General features: G+C 40.9%; 2 protein-coding genes across 3 annotated transcripts in view; one reads left to right on the forward strand and one right to left on the reverse strand.

Annotated features, from left to right (window-relative positions):
- The window catches only part of NSMCE2 (NSE2 (MMS21) homolog, SMC5-SMC6 complex SUMO ligase), a 213,753-nt gene extending 202,813 nt beyond the window's left edge, over nucleotides 1–10,940 (reverse strand). For both annotated transcript variants that reach the window (XM_041768450.1, XM_041768451.1), the window contains exons 1-2: nucleotides 10,805–10,940; nucleotides 6,898–7,068 (exon numbers count right to left, since the gene is read on the reverse strand). In XM_041768450.1, coding sequence (XP_041624384.1) covers nucleotides 6,898–7,054 — 157 coding nt within the window. In that variant the 5' untranslated portion in view covers nucleotides 7,055–7,068; nucleotides 10,805–10,940. The remainder of the gene's footprint in view (nucleotides 1–6,897; nucleotides 7,069–10,804) is intronic.
- A 32-nt stretch (nucleotides 10,941–10,972) lies between these two features.
- WASHC5 (WASH complex subunit 5) overlaps nucleotides 10,973–24,098 on the forward strand; it is a 58,928-nt gene continuing 45,802 nt past the window's right edge. Inside the window, exons 1-7 of the mRNA XM_041768449.1 lie at nucleotides 10,973–11,154; nucleotides 16,193–16,499; nucleotides 16,962–17,107; nucleotides 18,100–18,184; nucleotides 18,781–18,881; nucleotides 20,923–21,115; nucleotides 23,478–23,630. Coding sequence (XP_041624383.1) covers nucleotides 16,314–16,499; nucleotides 16,962–17,107; nucleotides 18,100–18,184; nucleotides 18,781–18,881; nucleotides 20,923–21,115; nucleotides 23,478–23,630 — 864 coding nt within the window. The 5' untranslated portion in view covers nucleotides 10,973–11,154; nucleotides 16,193–16,313. The remainder of the gene's footprint in view (nucleotides 11,155–16,192; nucleotides 16,500–16,961; nucleotides 17,108–18,099; nucleotides 18,185–18,780; nucleotides 18,882–20,922; nucleotides 21,116–23,477; nucleotides 23,631–24,098) is intronic.

A 24,098-nucleotide genomic window follows, 5' to 3' on the forward strand; every position in this document is an offset into this window, starting at 1 on the left:
CAGTAAATGGTATTACCTCGCTTTACCAACTGGTTTGATTTGAATAGTTCCCAAAACTACTAAAAAGCTACTGCAAAACTAGTTGATGTAACTACCCTTACAGATTCTTGCTCTCCTCTGATACCTGCTGCTGCCTATTACAGCAGCCATCTGCCACATGTGGCTATGAAACACGGCTGGCTGCCTGAATGAGATGAACTGAAGGATTCTGAACTTGTGTACAAAAATAAAAATGTAAAAACGAACTCAATTTTTATACTGATTACATGTTGAAATAATATTTTAGACATACAGGATTAAATAAAATATTACTAACAGTAAATTCTATCTTTTATAATGAGGATAATAGAAAAATTTAAATTTCACATGCGATTCACATTGTATTTTTATGGGACAGTGTGGCAAACTTCACATTTATGTAAAACACAAATATATAACTTTAGCTGTAAAGTACAGAGAGGAGATATAGGTCTGAATGATAAATAAATAATCCTCTCTAAAATAATCAAATTGATTTCAACTGTTAATAACCAACCTAATAAAAGCTCCTTTCTGCTTGCTACCAGACAAAAGTTTATTTTCTAAAAAGGAAACTGATGTTTTAAAAATCGATCCTAAAATCTGCTCTACTTTTGCCTTGAGTTGTCATCTCTGCCTAAGATTAAACTAGCCTTAATTCTTTCCAATGATCAAAGATACATCATAAAATGCTAGTCTAATTTTTAATTCTGATCAAGTGATTCCAACTCAGTTTTCTTCTGTATTAGTCATTTTCATACACTGGTCATTAAAACCTAACTCATCTTTGCTGGAGACTAAAAAAAAAAAAATGATAATCAACAGAAAGATTATTCTCAAGAGTCTAGAACTCAGTATTCAGATACTATATTGTTTAAAAACTAAAATATGACTCATTTACTATTTCAGAAAGTGACATCCCATTGTGAATAGGAGAGCTTAGCAAACAAGAGAGCACAGCTAGCAATCATTTCCAACACATTCCATCATGTGGAGAAACCATGCCAACTTTCAGGTTGTTACAGTCAATGGAGTAAAGAAAATCTGGAGGTGTTGGGATGGTTGGAAATTTATGGAGTGAGAACGCAGGGCCACAAGAGGTAAGGCAAGGCAAACAATTGCCCAAAGTTTCCTCTCCTCGGGTCTTAAAAAGGAAACCTCTCAACTTTCTGCCTGAGGAAGCCAATAGGAAAGAAAAGCACATTTCCTACCTTTTAACCCCCTATAACTGTCCCAAACACAATTAGCTCTCTAGTAGAAGGACAAACTGACCTATTTATGTGAAGAGAATGTGTAAACCTTTTTAGAGTGGTTTTCAAATGTAACCAACAACAAAATCAAGATCCACTATCTTAGAATAATAAATAATAAAACTGCAGTATATATTTCTATCTTGTGACAGGATCAACATCTACCACTGGTAAATGAAAATGAGTAACCAGGCACCTGGGTGGCTCAGTGGTTAAGCGTCTGCCTTTGGCTCAGGCCCCGATCCTGGGGTCCTGGGATGGAGGCCCACAACAGGCTCCCTGCAGAGCCTGCCTCTCCCTCTGCCTCCGTCTCTCTGTCTCTCATGAATAAATAAGTAAAATCTTAAAAAAAAAAAATAAAAAAAGAAAGAAAGAAAGAAAGAAAGAAAGAAAGAAAGAAAGAAAGAAAATGAGTAACTCACATAATTGAAAACGAAGGCAATGGAAACAGGCGGTTGGTTATTTCTCATTACCGGAAGAGTTCACCTTAAAATGTAACCTTAATAGTCCTATAGTTTCTCTGGCCTGAAACAGTCAACATATGTTTGTTTTTTTAGAGATACAGAATAACTCGGGCTCTAGGCTACAAAATTCCAACAATTTAGTGATTGTTCCTTTTGCACAATTCTGAACTCTGCATTCAACAGAGAGCTAAGGTTGATGGTTGTCTCATAAGGAGTATTCTGGTGCCACCTAGCGGTGTATGTTTCCTGCTGAATAGGAAAATGAGCATTAGACCAGGGTTCTCAAAGTCTGGTCCTAGTGGACCCGAAGCAACATCAGCATCACGTGGTAACTTGTCAGAAATGCAAATTCTTGGGCTCAACAAACCAATTGAAACTCTGGTGGTGGTGGAGGGGGGGGGGTCCCCACAATCTTGTTTCAACAAGCCCTCCAAGTGGTTCCGATGCACTCTGTTTGAGAACCATTGGATTAATTAGCTCTTACACAGAAATTAAATGCAAAGTCCTAAAAAAAAAAAAAAAATTAGGCCTACAAATTAACAGAAGTGATCAATTTCGAATTTTGGAAAACTTAATTTTCTACAGAGTGGATCCAAATATCTGTATTGGAGAAGAGTCTTCAAAGACATTTATTAACTAATTTATATACATTCAACACCTGACAAGACATCAAACCTCTGAAAACGTCAGATGAGCATCCTGAAGTCTCTGTCCCTAGGAGACCAGGTTCAAAGGGAAGATCAGACCATATTAACAAAGCAAAATATGATATAAATGCAAAAAACACCCCACGAAACAGAAAAGACACCAACTGTTTCAGGACATCAGGATATGGCATGTTACTATATCTTAAGTGGGGGTAGGGTTCATCTGACAACACATGAAAAGCCAAGGAGGTAAAATATTGGTGATTTTTAAAGATATGGCTTTTTAAAAAAATTTATTGATTTGATAGAAAAGGAGTGTGCAAGTGTGTGCATGAGCTGGGGCAGGGGCAGAGGGAGACGGAGAGACAATCCGTAAGCAGACTTCCCACTCAGCACAGAGCTGACATGGGACTCTATCCCAGGACCCCAAAGATCATGACCTGAGATGAGATCAAGAGTCAGACACTTAACTGACTGAGCCACTGAATATTGGTGATTTTGTAAGTTAAGAGTCGTCTACCCTAATGATGAAAGACGCCACAGAAAAGTCCACTGTATATATGTGCCTTGTGCACTTATAATCAGGAGAAAAGCAGATCTGATGAGGCCTTGCTAAATTGTTTATTTTCTATTTAGGTCTTAGAGGAGAACTTGTTTATCTAATAGCAACTTAAAACTCCTAGGGTTCAGTAAGAGCAGCCCCATAATTTATCTACAAGTCTGCATTTCTTTAAATTCAGTCTTATAGTATGCCCTTCTTTGGAAAAAAAAAAGACCTCTGAATTTTAGTAGGTATCTATTTACTCAAAATTAAAGGGATACATATTTGAAGTTAAAACAAAACAAAAACTGGATCAAAAGACTAGTAGGGCCACTGGTCCACACCATCACAATTAAGTGTCATCCCTTACTCTGTGGCTCAAACTCTAAACCTATCGTGTAGGAAGGAGAAAATCAACTCTGAAAAGCTAGCCTTGCAAACCCAAGCCTCTAATACAATAAGTAACATTACAGGCATGAATGCAGGTGGCCTAAATATACAAAGGAAGTTCAAACACTTGCTCTATTGATTAGTTTTGATTTTGTACTTTTAAAATATTACTTTAATATACAGAGACCAACTATTTAATTTTAACATTTTAAGAACAACTGCCCTTAATACAATGTTTCTAACAAAACTCTTATTTTCAAACCTTTACTGGCACAGAGGCATAAGGAGAGGCCACAACCTGAGGTTCATTAATGTTTTAGAACAGGGCCATTCCTCAATTTTATTTAAACTTAAAGGGCTTATGAAAATTTAATTGCCTAAAGATGATAATCACAACAACAGTTATGGTAAAATAAGTCAGTACCTTCCACCTCAGAAAGCACAAAAGTATATAATAAATTTGAAAATCTGAAAAATGGGACGCATGGGTGGCTCAGTGGTTGAGTATCTGCCTTTGGCTCAGGTCATGGTCCTGGGATCGAGTCCCACATCAGGCTCCCCACAGGGAGCCTGTTTCTCCCTCTGCCTATGTCTCTGCCTCTCTCTCTCTGTAACTCTCATGAATAAATAGTCTTTAAAAATTTTTTTTAAATAAAAATCTGAAAAATAAGCCCCTGAAAAATCTAAGGTAATAAATTTCATTCTCCAATTAGGTAAACAAGAAAGTATTCCCAGAATACCAACACATTTAGAGAAAAAAAAATAGACATGGTGGCAGTAAAACTCTAATTGCCTAGACACTACATACTGTAACATAACTCAGTAAGAGCAGTCCCAGGGAAAGCAGGGAAAGGTGATCACTTCAAATGAGCTGGAAGTTGAACAGGGACAGCAACCTGGTACAAGAATATGCAACCACCAGTAAACAAAACAATACACATCCTTCCAAGTTCTAGGGAACAAGCATCCCCTTTACCACCAATTTAATAATGTAGCAACAAGAGAAATGCAGTACAAAGTGAGAAAGTAATACCTAAGTGATCACTACCATCTCTTTTAAACAAAGCTCATTTTAATTTGTGTTGAAACTGGATAACCCAAAAGGTAAAGAGAAAGAGTGGTAATCCTATAAGGCCAAAAGGAAAAGGGAATATTTCTGTTATGAAGATGATTCAGGCCTTTCCCACATGCTCTTCGGCACTTTAATTTCTCCCAATCCATTCACTGCTGTCCAACAACATAATCAACTAGTTTATGTTCCAGCTCTTCTCTCTTATGGCTTAAGATCCTATTATGATTTTTCTCCAGGTCACCTACCAAAGCCAAAGATAAAAAAAAAAAAAAATAGACTGAAGATCAGGCCAGTAAGGGTTAAGACTTTGAGAGGTGACCCACTAAAAATTATGGGTGACTTTTGCTGCTGGCCATGAATGAACAACTGGTATGGAACTGGCCCTCCTGCAGTGACGACTAGAAAGCCAGACAAAATAAATGAGACAGCTGCTTTCAGACAGTGAGACAATAGGCAAGAGCAGAACCATGAGTCCTGCAGAAAGGGAAAAACAAGTTAGGTAAGTCCTGCAATTGCCTGCCTCCGTGCACAATGGAGGAGGAATCCAATTTCAAGAATGAAAGTCTTGAAGGACCCACGAGGCAGAGACTGGAGTTCAGGGAAACTAAGATTACAGGAGTTTAAGACAGAGCACCAGGAAGGAGATATGCAGAGAAAGTCCTCTAAAAATCTGCAGAGCTCCCCCCAGTCCTAAACTGCTGAGAACAACTGCTGGAAGCTGTAAAGTGAACAATTCCCAGAATTCACACATCACTGGAAGACCTTCCGATTCCATCCAGCAGAGTGGAGCTATCTCAGCAAACTCTCTGGGCAATCAACAGAGATGCAGAAAGGCCAAACTTTGTAAAAAGGCTAAATTGGCCCTAAAATAAATCGACACTGAACTTGACCCACACTAACACAGTTTAACAGCCAGCCTGGAAAGGATTAGCCTAATCCACAAATTATTTTGATGCCTGCCAAAACAAATGCCATAATTCTTTATTGGAAGACACCAAATCTAAACACTCAGGGCACCTGGGTGGCTCAGTGGTTGAGCATCTGCCTTCAGCGCAGGTTGAGATCGCAGGGTCCGGGGATCGAGTCCCGCATCAGACTCCCCACAAGAAGCCTGCTTCTCCCTCTGCCTATGTCTCCATCTCTCTCACGAATAAATTAAAAAAAAAAAAAAAGGCACTCAGCAACATAATACACACAATGTCCACGTGAAGAAGCAGCAACAGACAGAAATGACAGGATTAGCAGATCAGGATGTTAAAACAGCTATTATAAATACGCTCCATATACTCAAGAATATAGAGAAAAACATGAACATAATGGAGAGAAATAGAAGATTCCATTTAAACTTTTTACGTCTAGAGCTGAAAAATCCAGTATCTGAATTTAAAATTCATTTCACAGAATTAACAAGACAAGATCAATGAACTTGAAGACACGGCAACAAACAGTATTAAAATTGAAGCCAGGCAGAAAATAAGACATGAAAAAAAATCAACCAAGCCTCAGTGATTCACAGGACATGATCAAGCTGTCCAATATACATATAATTAGAGTCCCAGAAGAAGAGAGGAGGGGAGGGACTTAAAAACTATCTGAAGAAATAGTGGCAGGGGCGCCTGCGTGGCTCAGTCAGTTGAGGATCCAACTCTCAATTTCCGCTCAAGTCATGACGTTAGGGTTGTGGGATCAAGCCCCAAATTAGACTCCACACTGAGTGGATCTTCTCCCTCTGTCCCTTCCCCGCTTGCATGTGTTCTCTCAAAATAAATTACAAAAAAAAAAAAAGAAAAAGTGGCAGAAATTTTTCTAAATTTGATCAAACCTGTAAGCCCACAAATTCATAAAGCTTAAAGAACACTGGGTGGCATAGACAAAATCACACAAAGGCACATCACAATCAAATCACTGAAAACCAGTGATATTAAAAACAACACAAAAATACTGTTGCTCCCCTGCCTCCATACACATATAAAATAAAAGCAACCCCAATCCAAAGAAAGCAAATTAGCATCTTTCTAAATCTTCTGATTGAAAAATGTTAATAGTTCATCAAAATGGAATTTTTCTATTTTGGTAGAAGCCTTCCTTTGCTGGCACCCCTAGCATAAGCTAGTCTGTTTACTGGGCAATCAAGCATGAACAGAGTTAAACTACTGCAAAACAACTTTATTGTAACTGTTATTAATGCATTTGCATACCTTATTGCATACCTTCACTAATGTCACACACTTTGGACCGTACACTCTCCTTCACATCAGGAACCTTCATGTTTTAGCCTGTACCGTTCTACTGATACATAACTATTTGAAGACACGTGAATGAGTCAATCTCATTTCATCCTCAGTACATCGTTATACAGTATATAGAACAAGATGAGAAAACGGATGCCCAGAGGGATTAAATGACTGTTCCAAGAACATTTGAAAGGTGAGCATTATCTCACATCCCTAGAATAATGCCTCTGCACAGGGTTATCCGAAAAGCAGACACAAAAGAAGTAAATTTTGTTACTTACTCTGAGTTTCCACAAGATCCAAGGCAACACTAGAAGCTGTGTCCATTCCAGAGCTGATACAGGATTGGAAGTTTTTCAAAGAGGAGAGAGCAGATTCTATACCACTGAAGGATATAAAACCAGTTGAACCTGAACTTGAACTGGAACGTCCGGGCATCTTGAAATTATTACCTAAGTTTTCAAACACAGTGAAATAAGATTTAGGAGTCAGGATTAGTACTGCATAGGAAAATAACACTACTATAAACATCCATATGAACGTATCTAATGGCCCACAAGTGCCACACTATTATATACATTCCATACTCCTGGAGGGGCCACCAAAGCACTGTGCTGTCATCTGTGCACAGATGCACTTAGTACATGGGGAAGCTAAGTGTTTTCATTTTTCAAAGGGGAGAGAATACCCTCCCTTGGGTAAAATATTCCTCGGTTCTCTAAAGAATTCAACAACAGCACAGTTCTTAAAAAGCTAAAACATAAAGGAGTTAGAAAAAGCAGACTACTCATATGATGCCTTTTCCCAAAAACTGGAAATAGTAGTAATAAAACACTTTAACAGGGAGAACTTCGAAACTTGTAATTTTTAACTTACCTAACATTTAGGCATACTGAATTCTGAAAACTGTATATATACAAATATAAATTTAAAAATCTGTATTATATATAGATATTATACATATTCTTGACAGTCCTCTGGGTTCTAACAGATTTATAGACTTGGTTAGATTTTATATTCTGTGTCAATAAAAGCAGAATTTCTCTACATTATAGAGTAAAATAGAGGAGCAATATGGAGTAGAGGTCATGTATGCAGCTTCTAGAACCAGACTGAGTTCAAAACCTAATTTTGCCACTTAAGTAACTGAATGACTTGAGGCAAATTATTTAACCTCTCGGTGTTTCATTTTTCCCTTCCTAAAACAGGAATCATCCAGTGCCTACCCCAAGGATTACTGTGAGAACTGAATGAAATAAGGTGTATAATGAAACACGCAGGATAATGCCCAACATATAAATCTTTAAAAGTGGAAGCAAATATTAACATCAACTTCATCATTTTAACACTGTACACAATACGGAGTAACGCTTAAGAGATTGGACACGGGACAGAGATGCCTGGAAATTCTGTTCCGTGCACACCACTTAGAACTGCACAACATTGGTCAAGTTGCTTACTTTCTCTAGCTTCAATCTGTTCTTGTATAAAATGGAAATAATCGTATCTATCTCACAGCATTACTGTATAAATTAAATTTCATAATTTTCTATAACTTGCCTGATCTTAGCAGTCAGTTGAAATGCTTACTGAAAATATAGATGTATATGTAAGTGCTATCTCAGACCTACTAACCTGAGTCCCTAGTGGACACTCCGGGGAAACCTATATTTTTATGAATCGCTGCAGAGGATTCTCAGAATCAAACAAGTATGGAGAACACTGAGATAACTGCATTTCCTCCCAAAATCATTGTTGGGAGCCTAACCCCCATTGTGTGGTATTTGGACCCGAGATCTTTGGGAGATAATTAGGTTTAGATGTCCTGAAGGTAGAGCCTAATCTCAGGAAGGAATTAATGTCCTCACTAGAAGAGGAAGAGACACCTGAGCTCGCTCTCTGCACCCAATAAGGACATAGTAAGAAGGGAGCTGACGAGAGCGAAAGAGAGGCCTCTTACCAGTACCCAGCCATGCTGGCACCCTAATCTCTTGACTTCTGGTCTCCAAAACTGAAAATAAATTTCTGTTCTTTAAGCCACCTGTCTATGCTATTTTTTAATAGCACCTGGAATGGACAAAACACACAATGTATATAAGGAATAATACAATACAGGATAAGTGATGAGTGTCTCCCACATAGTAGCTATCCTTATTATGTGCATGCAAAATTCACGTTATCTAATGAAACTCTACGCTTGCAGAGAGCTGAGGGAAACTTCCTTCCGTAATTCTGGAGTATTTCAGGAAAAAGATTTGGATTGAGAAGCAAAGAGAATGGATGGAGTAGACACACTCTTCTCTCTTTCTCCCGCTAAGAACAGCTAAGTACACAATTCACAGGACAACCCCACCCCCCAAAAGAATCATCTGGCCCAAAATGTCCATCATGAAACCTTGGTTTAAATCAACCTCCTCTTGAAGCCTTCCCTAGTAACAACAATCTCTTTGTTCCCTGTACCTACGGTTTCCAAGAAAGTTTAAAGCAAGGTTTCCGGGCAACCCAGGTGGCCCAGCGGTTTAGCGCCTGCCTTCAGCCCAGGGCATGATCCTAGAGACCCGGGATCGAGTCTTACATCAGGCTCCTTGCATGCAGCCTGCTTCTCCCTCTGCCTGTGTCTCTGCCTCTCTCTGTGTCTCTCATAACTAAATAAAAATCATATATATATATATATATGTATATATATATATATATATATATATATATATATATATATATATTTCCTGAATTTTCCCCACGCATGTTATTTTGCTTTCCCATACCGAGCCTTGTCTTAGGCCATTCAGGCTGCTGCAACAAAATACCAGATTGGGTAGCTTACAAACAACAGAAATTGATGCCTGGAGTTCTGGAGGCTGGGCAGTCCAAGGTCAAGGTACCAGCAGGGTCCCATTCCGGTGAAGGCCCTCTACCTCGTTCAGAGCCCCCAAGCCCTCTCACCCTTTGTCTTCACAAGGTAGAAGGTGCAAGGGAGGGAGCTCTCAGGAGCCTTTTACAAAGGCACTAATTCCATTCATGAGGGCTCCACCCTCATCACCTAGGCACCTCTCAAAGGCCCCACTTCCTAATACTATATCACACCGGCATTAGGATTTCAACATATGAAGGGGCGGGGGGGGTGCAGAAAAATGTAAATATTCAGACCACAGCAAGTCTGATTCACTTCAGGCAGGGTCACTTATCAGCTGACTTAAAAATATCGTTTCCCCCATGTCATCTCTCCTTACTGCAGGGTGGTAGACCCGGAGCTAACAATTTATAGACACTGCGGAACGTCCTTCAAATCACGGGGCCTATACAAGTCCAGCCAGAGCTGCAGCTCCTTTTTCAAGATGCAAGGGTACGTCTTTCCTTATGAAACCGTGTCTTAGCTATACAAGCAATTGCTCGTTCCCTCCCTCATGCTACTACTATGCCCCGTCTCCCTCACACACGCACACACACTTCTTCGTAAAACTCATCACAGCTATTTGTTCACCCGGCTGCCACTCCTTCACCCCGGGAGCAGCTTAAACCACAACCCTGCCACGTTCTGCTGGCACAAAAGACAGCTCCTCGTACGAAAGAGGCGATCAAAGAACGGAGGAGAGTGACGACAGGAACAGCAACCACCCTTTCTTGTTTTTTTTTTTTTTTTTTTTTTAAGATTTTACTTATTTATTCATGAGAGACACAGAGAGAGAGGCAGAGACCCAGGCAGAGGGAGAAGCAGGCCCCACGCAGGGGGCCCGACCTGGGACTCGACCCCGGGGCTCCAGGATCACACCCCGGGCTAAAGGCGGCGCTAAACCGCTGGGCCCCCCCGGGGATCCCCAGCAACCACCCTTTCGAGGCCCCCCAATGCGCCATAAACTGATGCCCTGGCGCTACTTTCTCATGCCCGCTAATGCTCACAACCAACTATAGAAAAGGAAACTGGGGCCCAGGGAGCCCATTTAGACCTCCTGTCCGAGGCCCTGCTTTTAAAGGCAGCTCAAACCCCACGCATCTGCATCAGGAACCCGTGAACTTTCCCCCCACTCGGGTGGGAGGATGGAGAGACGGCGCCTCGGGGAGGGGCAGCCTGCCCAAGCCTCCCTGCTCGGCGCGCAGAGCCAGGACCCCAGCTCAGGGCACCCGCGGAGCGCCCCAGGGGGAGGCGACACCTGTCGCCACCCTCGCCCTCGCCACCCCCCGCTTCCGCCTTACCTGGAGGCGCGCCCCGGCTCGGCCCGGCTGCACCCGGACCGCCCACGCCCGGACCCCAACTCCTTCCTCAACTCCCTTCCCGGGTCGCTGAAACCGCGAGCGCGGGCTCGAGCGTCATCAGCCGTCGCCGGCGAGCGGTCACATGACGCCCCGCCCTGCTCCCGCCCCCTCTGGTCATGTGACTGCCACGGGCGCCACAGGCGGAAGCCGGGGTCCCGCCGGCTGGCGATCGGGGGCTGCGGCTGCAGGGGTCGTGGTGCGGGGAGGGAAGGCCGGGCACCCGGGTGCCGACCCCGCCCGCCCGCGCTCGCCGGGCCCGCACGTGCGCCCTGGCGCGGCCGGGGTGACAGGTGAGTGAGGGCGGGATGCGCTCTCCGGGGCCCCGGCGCCGCGCAGGGCCGCGCGGGCGGGAGGTGCGGCGTGGACGGGGAGTCGGGCGTGGAGGGCTGAGGGCCTGCGTGGGGCGGCGCTGCAGCCCCGGCCCTCCCACCTCCGCTCGGGGGGCGGCGGTTCTCCACGCCGCGGATACTCAGCTGTTGGCCCGCCTCTGATCCCTCTGATCCCTCCAGGCTTCCAGGAGCCGCGCCGGGTGGGCGGCGTTATCCCTCCCTCTACTCTCGAGCAAGCGGGGTGCTCGGCGAGGGCTTTGGGAGCCTGCTAGACCCGGGTTTGAATTCTAGCTCCGCCGTGGGTTGCGAACTTGAGCCAGTCATTGCTCCTCTCTGCACCCGAGTTCCCTCACCTGCGGCACGCGGGTGCCAAAGTTCTTTGCATCTTGGAAACGAGTTCCGAGGGTCCCGACAGGTTCGTGGCGCACGGTCGAAAACATAAATCAAGTCACGGTGCCGGTAATGGAGCCGGATTCCAAGTGCACGGAGTTTCCTCCAACAGAGATACTTGGGGTCGTGACGAGGGAGGGAGGGGTCTTCCCGCTTCTGCGCAGAACCAGGAACGTTTTCCGTTTTTCGTTCTCCCGTCCCCCAGGGTTTAGGAATGGGGCTAGAGAGATCAGGCCCATTTCCGAACTTGCCTGGAAGAGATTTGTCAGTCACTTTTATTTTGATCAACAACCTTTCTGTTTTGTTCCCGGTCATGGATAGGTGGAGCCCAGTGCTTCCTTCTTTATGGAACCGAGGTTTTATGAAAGGATTAAAAAAAAAAAAAAAAGACTTCTTTTGTCCTCTGAGTAGGGCACACAGGTTTGTGTGGTTTGTCCCAGGACAATGTAATTTCCTTCAGAATTCAGTTCTGTACCTGTTGGGTAATTGGTATGATGATGATGATGCCATGCTGCATTCTTGAAACACGTTGTTGTCTTTTGTCTAGGGCTGCCTTCCAAACTGAAAACCACAGTTCCATACCAAATTCTTAAAAACAAGTTAAACAGCTGCTTTTTGGGGTGCCTTGTAAAGGAAGAGTAGGAAATCGAATGGGATCTCTGGTTTCATTTCATGCCAAATAGTAATACAGCCTATATTGAGAAAAACTGGTCTTTATGAGTTTTCTTCGTCTCTAGCACCAAGAGAACCACTAAATGGAAGATTTGATATAGGTTCATCTACAGTGTTTATCTGGGTCTCATTCCTTTTAAATCTCAACTAAGTATTAGCACCTTATGAAACCACCTAATTCTGAGAGCGCAGCAACATGATTAGGCATCTTTAATGTTGGTTTTAGATTCTGTTCTTTAGGGCAAGTTTCTCGACCAACAATGGGTTATCTACCAAATACTCTAACCAAATAATATTTTAAATGTTGCCTACAGCGTAAGGATTTAAGGATTAAAATAAGGGGTAAACACACAAAAGTCTTGACTTATGTCATTATTTCAAGCCTAAGCTAACTTGACTCTGTGCATGCCAGAGCTGAGTGTATCTCTTTTTTTGTTTTTTGTTTTGTTTTGTTTTGGGGGGGGCGGGTTTTGGTGGGTGAGGTAAGGAGAAGAAGGCAGGTAATGTTTTGCTTAAGATACTTTCTCCATGGTCCCATTGTCAATCCTATTTTGGGATCCAAAATCTGGGAGCAGTTAACACCAGTTAAACGTAGCTTGCTCACCTTGCAATTGTGTCTTGAGTTTCATCCTACTTAGACCTGGGTCTTCAGAGGAATTCAGTGACTTGTTGCAAAAAAAAAAAAAAAGGAATGAAATTGGGGTGCCTGGCTGGCTCAGACAGTAGAGCATGTGGCTGATAATCTCAGGGTGAGTTTGAGCCCCACACTGGGGGTAGAGTTTCCTTAAAAAAAAAAAAATGGAATGAGATGATCTGAAATTCAGCCTATTAGAGATCAATGTGGCTTAATGAGTAAACATTATGAGAAAACGAAAGGACTTGTTAATAATTTAAGCCTTAATGTGTATTAAAGATCTCCTCATAAAACAAAGTTCTAAACAACTGTAGTGGTTTCTCAGCAGTCCCTGCTCTTGGACCAACCCCATCTACTTCCTCTGATCTGTGCTTCTCTCACTTGCTCACTCTGTTCCAGCCACATCAGCCACTTGGTTATTCCTTCACATCTAGCACATTGCTGCCCTGTGGCCTTTGCATTTAATTTAAACACTTCCTGGAATGCTCTCCTCCCAGATCATTACTGATTGTAAAATAACAAACTGTCCCAAAATCTAGTAATTTAAGACAAAAAAAATTTTTTTTTGGCTAATAGTTTCTGTGGTCAGGAACCTATGATGTAGCTTAGCTAGGTGCCTTTGGCTCAGGGGCTCTTAGGAGGTTGCAGCCTGGCTGTGAATAGAAGTTGTCTTATCTGAAGGCTCAACTGGGGTTGTGTGTGGTTCCATTTTCAAGCTCATTCAAGTGGTTGTTGGCAAGCCTCTCACTCCCTCATCACAGGGTACACTCACAACATGACAGCTTGCTTCCCCCAGAACAAACAAGCTAGGAAGGGTGCCCCAGCCAGAAGTCACCATTTTTTGTGATCCAATCTCAGAAGTAATATCTTTTACATCTGTCTTATTGTGTTCTTTAGGAGTCAGTAAGTCACCCTCAAGGAAAGGGTTCATACACAGGGCATGAACAAGGAGATGGAGGTCACTGGGAGCTGTCCTAGGGGCTGCTGACCACACTCAAATACCTTTACTGCTTGCTTCCTTACTTCCTTCTGGTCCCTGCTCAAACATCTTATCACAGAGGCTGTAAAACAACACACACTCCATGTCTTTATCATGCTTTTTCTTCACAGCAATGATCACAGCCTGATACATAATGCATTTATTTATTATCTCTTCCCCACTCCTAGTAGTATGCAGGCTTTATGAGAGCCAGAACTTAGTTTTGTTTGCTGCAATATCCTCAGGTTCTAAAACAGTGCTTGACACATAATAGGCACTGGGTACATATTTGTTGAATTAATGAATCTATACCAGTAGGATTCTGTAAAGAATCCAAAAGCCAACTAGCAGTAAATAAATCATAAAAATAGCTCATTTTACAAGGATTACAGAGGCAGGAAGTGCCACAGTTGAATCAATGAGTCAATAACATCAACAAGAATTTAGATTCTTGGGACGCCTGGGTGGCTCAGCAATTAAGCGTCTTCCTTCGGCCCAGCGCATGATCCTGGATTCCCGGGATGGAGTCCCACATCGGGCTCCCTGCATGGGGCCTGTTCTCTCTCTGCCTGTGTCTTTGCCTCTCTCTCTCTGTGTCTCTCATGAATAAATAAAATCTTTTTTAAAAAAGAATTTAGATTCTTTCTAAATTCCTTCCAAACCACAATCTGCAGGTTTTTGGCTTTTTTTCTTTTAGCTTGTCATCTTGTATTTCAGGCAAGATATGTTCATGGGACCACATTCAAAGGCAAGAAGGAGAGGGATAGCCAGAGGAAAGATAGAGAAATTTCTCTTCATATGCTTCTCTCCTTATAGCAAGAGGAAAAACAATATATTTCCTGTGAGGTCTACTATAGACTTCCTCTATATCTGATTGGTTGACACTGAGTCACATGTCTAACCTCACTTCAGGGGCCATGGAAAAATAAGGATCCACTTGTTTCCACCTCTATAGGAAGAAAGGAAGAGGAAGGAGGAAATTCTTGCTGAGGAGTCGACAGCATGCCAGTAAATTAATACATTTCTAAGTATTTAATCAATTCTAAGAGATGTACAGAAGGAAAAAATAAAACCTTGAAGGGCTATACAAAGCTTCCAGGTATTAGATAGCTACACTAAGTAGCTTGACATGAGCAAACTCTGAATATATGTGGCAAGGGTTGGGGAATGTTTTGTTAGGGCTACAAAGGAAGCCTTCTCCTGTCAAAAGTCTTCCCACATTCTGTTTTTGTGTGCAGCGACATCCTCATTGTTTCATCATTCACTATCTGAGTCCCTACAGCTAGATTACATATTTACGAAAAAGTTGGCATTGACGTAAAAATTCTAATGAGCTGACCGCTTATACCAGTAGTTCTTCTCATTCAGATATTTGTGTCCTAAAGGGTCTATTGGATTGAATTCTTATTTTTGTTGTTCAGTCTCCTTAATGTCATGTTGATAGAACACAGTGCCAGTGCGAAATGCAAATGTTGGGAGGTATACAGGCCTTCATGAGGCTGAAAAATAATCCAGGCTTCCATGAAGTTGACCACGATGACCTAGCTAAATGAACAATTAGAGGAGAGAAATATAAGAAAGATGATGACAAAATTAACACTTCCGAAGATAACGATTTGAAAAAGAGTTGGAAGAAGCCTTGGGGAAAATAAATGCTGCTGTGAACGTTTTTTGCAAAAATTACCTTTTTCTAAGATCATGCTATAAAAGTCAGCTATGAAGTACAAGATACTGTATTATCAAACAATTCGGTGAAATCCACGTTTGACCCATTCTTGGTTTGTCCTTTGAATGAGGACATAGTTATTGCACTTTTACACTAGATGTTTTTAGGCATGAAACTTACTTTCATAAATTTTAATGATACCATTTCAAGATACCTTTCTAATCAAAACTTTTCCATGGCTTAGCTTGAAATACTTGTCCTTACTTTAGAGTCTCCCAGTAGGATTTCTCAGGCATGTATTAGCCCTGATAACAAGGGCCTCCTATACTTGACATGAGAAACACTTTTTTTTTGTTAAGTTTATTTATTGGAGAGAGAGTACAGAGCAAGAGAGAGGAAGCACAGGTGGAGGGTGAGGGGTAGAAGCAGAGGGACAAGCAGATTCCCTGCTGAGTGGGGAACCCAATGTGGGGCTCAATCCCAGACCCCTGGGCTCATGACCAGAGCCAAAGGCAGACACTTAAATAACTAAGCCAGCCAGGCGCCCCTCATTGTTTGTTTTTATTTTTTTAAAAAGTGAGTTTGGGAGAGAAATATGTACTGTTACATGTGCTCCCTTTAAGAATGGCGATTTTTATACTTTTCTTTTGGGATACAGGTTCTTTCATGGAGCAGCCAATCTGTCAGCAGACCTGGTTTCATCTAATGATTTACAGACCCCAGCTTTGAAGCCAGTGAAACATTCCTACTGGCACTGAGAGTAGTACATCATCCTCACCATGTTGGACTTTCTAGCTGAGAACAACCTCTGTGGCCAAGCAATCCTAAGGATTGTTTCCTGTGGCAATGCCATCATTGCTGAACTTTTGAGGCTTTCTGAGTTTATTCCTGCTGTGTTCAGGTTAAAAGACCGAGCCGATCAACAGAAATATGGAGATATCATATTTGATTTCAGCTATTTTAAGGTAATCTTCCTCTATAGCACTTTTACCACTGTCTTGTCTACAAAAGCATGCTTTCTCTAGAAACCATGAGACGCTGAAAGGTGAAGTAATCATGGAGAAAGAGTTAAAGAGGAAACCAAATTTAATACCTGCTAACTAACTTGAAAATAATGTAAAGGTATTGTGTGGAAGCCCTAATGTAGTATAATCAAACTTTAAAAAGATGACTTTGGAATAACGTATTTGATAACAAAGTACCCCACACTTAAAAGCATGTTAATTGTGGTTACAGTTCAAGTTCATTTCTTTCAAAAGGATTTTACATCTAGGCTTTTCTTATCTTCATTACTTTCTATTGCTCTGCTCTCAGTTTTTGATATCCCTCTGAAGGCATAAGAGCAAATTTTTAAAAGACTATTTAGAAATTGTTGCCCACAAGTAGGCTTTTATTGACAATTCATATAAATGTGTTTTTCTTCTCAGGGTCCAGAATTATGGGAAAGCAAGCTGGAAGCTAAGCCGGAACTACAGGATTTAGATGAAGAATTTCGTGAAAACAACATAGAAATTGTGACCAGATTTTATTTAGCATTTCAAAGTGTGCATAAATATATTGTAGACTTAAACAGGTATTGATTAATTCAGCAATAGCTTGCTCTGATAGTAAATAATGGAAAAGACACATGCTAGGACATGTGCATCTTTCTGAGTTACTGCATAATCTATCCACTTCTACCCCGCAGAATTATTTTTTCCTTCCCATGGCACTAGTCATCCTAAGTATTTTAGAGTTTTATTATGCTTTCCTGCTCTTGTGAAGTAGTATAATCTTGGTTTGTACGAAGTCACATGGCTTGCTTTCTTCTTTGTTTTCACCTTCATATAATTGATACACAATGTTTCATTATTTTCAGGTATATAACATAGTGATTTGATGACTCTGTATGCTGTGCTCACCACAAGTGTAGCTACCATCTGCCCCATGCCGCACTATCACGCTATCACTGCTAAATTCCCTGTGCTGTACCTTTCACTCTCAGGACTTACTCATCCCATAACTGGAAGCCTGTACCTCCCACTCCCCTTCACTCACTTGGCCATCCCCCCATCCTTCTCCCTTCTGGCAGCCATCAAATTGTTTTACATATTAAGCCATATAGCTTCCAATCCTGTAAGCTTATCATATTTTAGTATCTTATATATGAGAAGTGGAGAGAAAGCAGCTTATTTTTATAGCATTGGTACCGTAGCCTTCCTTCTTATCCCTAACTACCCAGTATTCTCTTCCTTTCAGCCCTTAAGAATTCACTACTTATCGGCTTTTTAAACTAACTGTTCCATGTTTTTATAGCCTATATACTCCTAAGTTATTTGTAATTCATAGATCAAGAGTAGGGACTATTCCTTTTACTTGGAGTAGCCAGTATTTGGCTACTGTGTTCCTAATCGCTATGAGTTCCAGCTCACAAGCCCATTTTTAAGAGCACAAAGGGCCACAAATGATTTGAAGGCCAGAATGCCTGGTATCTTGCCTTATCTTTTAAAAATCTTTACATTCCTTCTTCAAAGGTGTTCAGGTTTTCATTAGAATGAATAACTTGCTCTGGGGTTTCATTTCTAGATATCTAGATGATCTCAATGAAGGTGTTTATATTCAGCAAACTTTAGAAACTGTGCTTCTCAATGAAGATGGAAAACAACTTCTAGTAAGTAATAGTAACTATTTAAAATAGAAAGTCAAGAATGTCAAGCTCAGCATCACTTGTTTTCTTGTAAGTCCCAAAGACATGCAAAGTACCCTACTTTAAAGAGAAGCAAAATAAACTGACAGTTATCTTCTTCCAATGGACAGTATCTGAATTTAGAATGTGGTAGACTTTGAACAGAATTACAAGTAGAGATCATGTGGAGGTTATGTGCTTCCTCAGTATAACAGTCCTATCTTCTTTATCTTTTGCATCCCAGATAATGTAGCCTTAGAAACTAGTATATAATAATCGCCCAAGAAATGTTTTTAAATAAGTAAAAGATTTAGAGGGACTCCATTTGGGGTCCCAAGCCAAACATCAAAAATAGACCAACTAAAAGGCAATCACTGCAAATTAAAATTTATTTCACATATACTTTTCAAAGCCCATTCTGTACAGAAGGTGAGAACCCTTTGGGGAAACCTGCATTCTCCTTATAATATAAAGCTTTTAGGAGAAAGGGGAACAAAGTAACTCTTTTTAACCTTCATCAGCTTTATTCCATAAGAACGTATACTCCTGTGAGTTTGGCCACCTTCTTCCTCTCTTCATAGTGTGAAGCACTGTACTTATATGGAGTTATGCTGCTGGTTATCGACCAAAAGATTGAAGGAGAAGTCAGAGAAAGAATGCTGGTCTCTTACTATCGATACAGGTATCCCGGGGCTATGACTGCACCCTCCAAAAACACTGCTATTGGTAAAATGCAGTGTAGGTTTCCATACTACTTGTACTGTGAACAGCAGTAATATGATCTAGAATGAATAGTATGTGATTTTTATCTCTTCTGAACATAGTGTAGAAATGTAGTGATTACCCTATATTATATATCATCACCATAATACATTGTGTCATATACTCTATATGTTATATGTAAAGGAACCTATATATCATAGATTATTAGAGATATATAGATTATCATGTCCACAATGGTACCTCATTTTTTTAAAAAAAGGAATCTGAATTTCCTTTACCTTAAAGATAAATTTGGGAATTTTGGAAGTCTAATGAACGTTGTTCTTTTTCTAAGTTTTTAAATATTACTCCATGGCAGATGTAGGGAAATGAATACATTTTCAGTTGTCATTTTTAGGTTGATGACTTTGAAAAGGTATCACTCTGGGTTAGATTGGAAGTGAATTCTCACCCATATATATGTGGAAACAAAAACAAGACAACAGTGCGTATCACAGTTGTGTTCTAAATGTCTGCACAGAGCTGTGACTTCAAGAAGTAGAGTCTTTAAATCAGAAGCCACCTTAAAGCTCTATAATTCCAGTATCTACCACACAAGTTTCAGTTTGTTGAATTAATGAGTCAAAAATCTGGATACAAGATCAATGTTAGAAATAGTCCAGGTTCAGGGAAGAAACAGTTGATAAGCAGGAATCAGTTAGGAACGTGAGCTAAAGATGCACAGACTAGAATTAACATTCTTAAACTTACAAAGTAGGATAAAATAAATAAGGCAAAGGAGCAGATCCTCAACAGAGAGGGATTGTTGGAGACATCATATCTTCAGGAACAGCTGGTACTGCTGCCTCCTCAGCAGTAAATTCATCTCAGGCTACTCAACTAGCCCGTTTCCTTCATTATGTGAGGAGAGTGTTCACCAGCACATGTAACTCATTCACATCGGTTTGACCATGAGCTGTTTGAACATCCATGTTTTTAAAAATGAACTTTAAATTTGGCCTTACCCGTATTTCCAAAAGTACCTGAAAAAACAAAAACAGTAAAGAAGGAGAGAAAAAAAGTTTGTTTATCAAGCCCAGCTTTGACAATCTGGCTTTGTTCTGCTGGGTACAACAGCTAATTCATTAGAATGTGAGCATCCATTACTAAAGTGACACTGAACAATGGCAAGGCAGAGTTGTAGGAAAGAAGATTCTTACATCAAATAGAAGGTCATCCTCAAGTCTAGCTTCTTTGAGTCTCTCTGAGGGATTACTTCTCCACACCACCCCAAAAACCACACATTTTTTAATTAAATCTCTGTAGAACCAGTTATTACATATCCCACTTGATGTTGATGTCATCTTTTAAAATTATTTTTTAACTCCTGAAATGTTGGTGCTGGTTCACATTTTTTATCTGCAACTTTGAAATCCAAAGAGCTCTAAAAGAAAAAAAAAAATACATGCATATGTACACACACATACATCCACATAGTAATTCCCTGGGCAGCAAAGCCTGATCTAATCTGAAATCATCTGGAGTCAAAACCTAATTAGAGCAGATGCAAGGCTCTAGATAGTCCTTATTTATCTCATTTGCCTGATCATCATAAGTTTCACTGCAGAAATGTTAATGTGTATTGATCATGCGATGCAATGCCAAATGAGACCCTACCAGAGGGTTATATTGTACATACCCTAGTAATTTACTGTATCTGAAGAATGCTGTAATCTGAAACAAATCTAGCCCTAAGGAGTTTAGAAAAGGGATTCTGGACTTTAAGATAGAACTAACTAACTATATATATATATATAAGAACACATCTTATAAGTTTGCTAGACAGGCTTTTTGAAAATGTAATTGTGAATCTTAGGGATATAAATTGACCAAAAGTCTTATCTGAAACTACATCAAGTCAAGTTATAATGAAATTCTTTTTTTTTTTTTTTTTTTTGATTTTTGAGTTTCTAACGTGCAGTTTGTCTGGCCTTTCATTTCCCATTCTGAACATGGCTCAGTGCCGCTCGATCTTCTGCTGATTCAAATATGGATGATATTTGTAAGCTGCTCCGAAGTACAGGTTATTCTAGCCAACCAGGAGCCAAAAGACCACCCAACTACCCTGAGAGTTATTTCCAGAGAGTGCCCATCAACGAAGCCTTCATCAGTATGGTCATTGGTCGACTGAGATCCGATGATATTTACAACCAGGTGGGGGTTAAATCTATCAAGATCTTTAGTAGTTTCAAAGATTGATTTTACTCCCCTCCTCAATTACTCCTTCCATTCTCTCTCCCTAAAAGAATAAAAGCAACTAAAAATTTTCAAATTTTGGGGGGCTGTACTATGGAATGGTAGAGGAAAGAGTCAATAATTTGGGCAGAATTAGAGATTTCAGGGAGAAAATGGCATTTGATCTATATTTGGAAAAAAGATCCATTCTGTCAGTCATTCACTCAAGGAAGAGTTACTGAGTGTGTGTTAGAAACCTGTGCACGAGCTGGGTGCTGGGGTCCGTTGCTGATGAAGGCAGGCTGTGGCCCCTGCCAGTGATGAGCTTATAGCTGAAGAAAGGAGACATAACTAAAGTAAAGCAAGGTGACTTAGCTTAGGGGAAACAGAGGGTGCCATAGAGCATCCAACAGGCAGCAAGATTGCTGTGGTGGAGAAGGGGGTGTGAGGGCAGTGTAGGCAAAAAGACAGCCTACATAGAGCTCTGAGGTCCCTGTAGCATGTGGAAACTTCCAGATGCATCACTTTTCTCTCCAGTATGTGTATCATTCACTGACTTAAGACAATACAAAAGGAAATTATCATTTAACTCATTTTCCTGAAGAAAGCATAATTTTAGGGGCACCTTACAGGCTCAGAGCATGACTCTTGACCTTAGGGTTGTGAGTTCAAACTTCACAGTTGGTTTAGAGATTACTTAAAAATAAAAATCTTAAGAAAACAAACATAATTTTATGTACTATATATTTTTCTTACTAGAATAAGGAACTGGACCTGTAATAACTAGGTATCATTTAATCACAGAGCACAGCTGCTCTGTACAGTTCTTTAGATAGCCTGTTAGTTTTCTTTATTAATACATTAAGTATAAATAAAAGATGTTTTTGTGTTTTTTTTTTTAAACAGCTCAAAATCAGAAGCTACCTGCAGATACTGGGTATTCGTAATATTTGTTACCATTTATTGAGAATTCAGTATCTACCAGAATCATAGTAGGTTTTTCCATAAACCATTTTCTCTTTCCTCAGAACAGTCCTACAAAGTAGGCAACATTATCCTCATGGCTGTTGAGAAAAATAAGGCTTAGGGAGTTTATTTTTACAAGGCCACATAACTAGGTAACAGAACCATAATTTGAACTTAGGTCTGTATGACTTCAAAGGTCATGCTATTTCCTCACTGCCTCTGTTTACCCCTTCTGCTTCCTATGTGGTCTGTTTTGTCTGTGTCTTAAGGCAAGGTGTTTCGTTTTCTCCTTGCCCCCTGACCTTTATTAACACGGGGCTTAAGCCATGGTTGTGCTGTGTGTCCACCCCACTCTATGCTATACCTCCCCCTCCCTGGTCATGGCTGATTGAACAGGGAGCAGACACTTGACCCAAGATGGATCAGATTCCCTCTCACCGGATAATTTGAAATTGGGCCCAAGAAACAATATCTGGATGTGGCTTTACTCACAACATGCAAAATTTGGAGTCTGGGGCAGCTTCATTCTGTCCAGTGTAAGGAGAACAGTCTGGGGAGAGAGGGCAGGGGCACATCAGCAGGAGGAAATGATGAAGGCTCTCTGGTTCGCAGATGCACACCCTTCCTGTGGCCTGGCCACATTCCTGCCTGCAGATTCCCTGCAACATCACTTGTCTGTTCTCGTAGCAATGTCTTCCCTTTCTGTTTGTGGTCCTCGAGGTGATACATACTATGTGCAGCCAGGTTCCTAACCCATGAAGCAGTGGAGCCCTGGGACATACCAGCACCTAAAAGGCAGGCAGAAGGAGAACACCCAGCAAAGCAAGTGACAGGAGAGAGTGGAGTCTGGGAAACTAAAGGAGAGGGAAACAAAAGGAGGGTGTGAAAAAGAGGCTATTGAATGGTGTGACTGTGAGGTGATGAGAGACTTGAAGAGACTCCAGGTGATGGGGCAGGCTAAGTTTCAGTAAGTCGTAGAATAAACGGGAAGTGAGAAAATGGCAGTTGGGTGTGGGGTCCATCAGCTCTGAGAGGTCGTCTGTGATAGAAAGACACAGAGGTAGACAACTAGCAGGACACATGGGGTTAAAGCAGTTTACTTTTTTTTTTTTTTTTTTTTTTGAGTAAAAGACTTCATATTTCAGCAGAGTCAAGGGCAGGAAGGAAGGAAGAGAATACTGTGTGGTTAGCAGTAGGCGGCAGGCCCTTGTTAGTTGTATTCCTTGCAATGTGGCCTTCTGAGAATTGCTCCCAGTGTCCAGGACCCCCAGTTGGGAGACCGATATGTCCTAGAACTAGATCAGTTTACCGGCACATGTGAAAATTCACGTGTCACCAACAGCTGCCTCTTTGGGGTGTTGTATGTACTTTGCAGGTTTCCGCATATCCTTTGCCAGAACACCGCAGCACAGCCCTGGCGACTCAAGCTGCCATGTTGTACGTGATCCTCTACTTCGAGCCTTCCATTCTTCATACCCACCAAGCAAAAATGAGAGAGATTGTGGATAAGTACTTTCCAGATAATTGGGCAAGTATTACTATTAGTCTTTTTTTCCTCTGTAATAACCTTATTAGGGAACCAGTTTTTCTGTTCTTTTGGCCTTTAGCCTAGGGGTCTTAATATTGTAAATAATGAGATGTAAAGTCACTTCAGTAAAGCTGCTAGAAGTATGTTGAGAATCTTATAAATCATAACATGAAGGAATAAAACTTCCTGAAGAACCCATAGTTTATTTTTCCAAAATGAGTACTGTCAAGGGAAAGCTGTGTTTTAATGTATCTTGTTTTAGTTGCTGAGATTGTACCTGTTTCATAAGTATTTCTTTATTCTTTCCTCTTTCATGAATCTAAGCTTGCAGAATTAATCTTTATTTTATTAACAGGAATTTTACTTCGATAGAGTTTCATCTACCTGTATGCTAATATTGATGGAGCTATGAAGGTTTATATTACTGCAGGGATATGCTTGTGCCTTTTTAAACATTGTTCACCCAAA

Source organism: Vulpes lagopus, chromosome 9 (assembly GCF_018345385.1).
Source record: "Vulpes lagopus strain Blue_001 chromosome 9, ASM1834538v1, whole genome shotgun sequence".
In the NCBI taxonomy this organism is placed as follows: Eukaryota; Metazoa; Chordata; class Mammalia; order Carnivora; family Canidae; genus Vulpes; species Vulpes lagopus.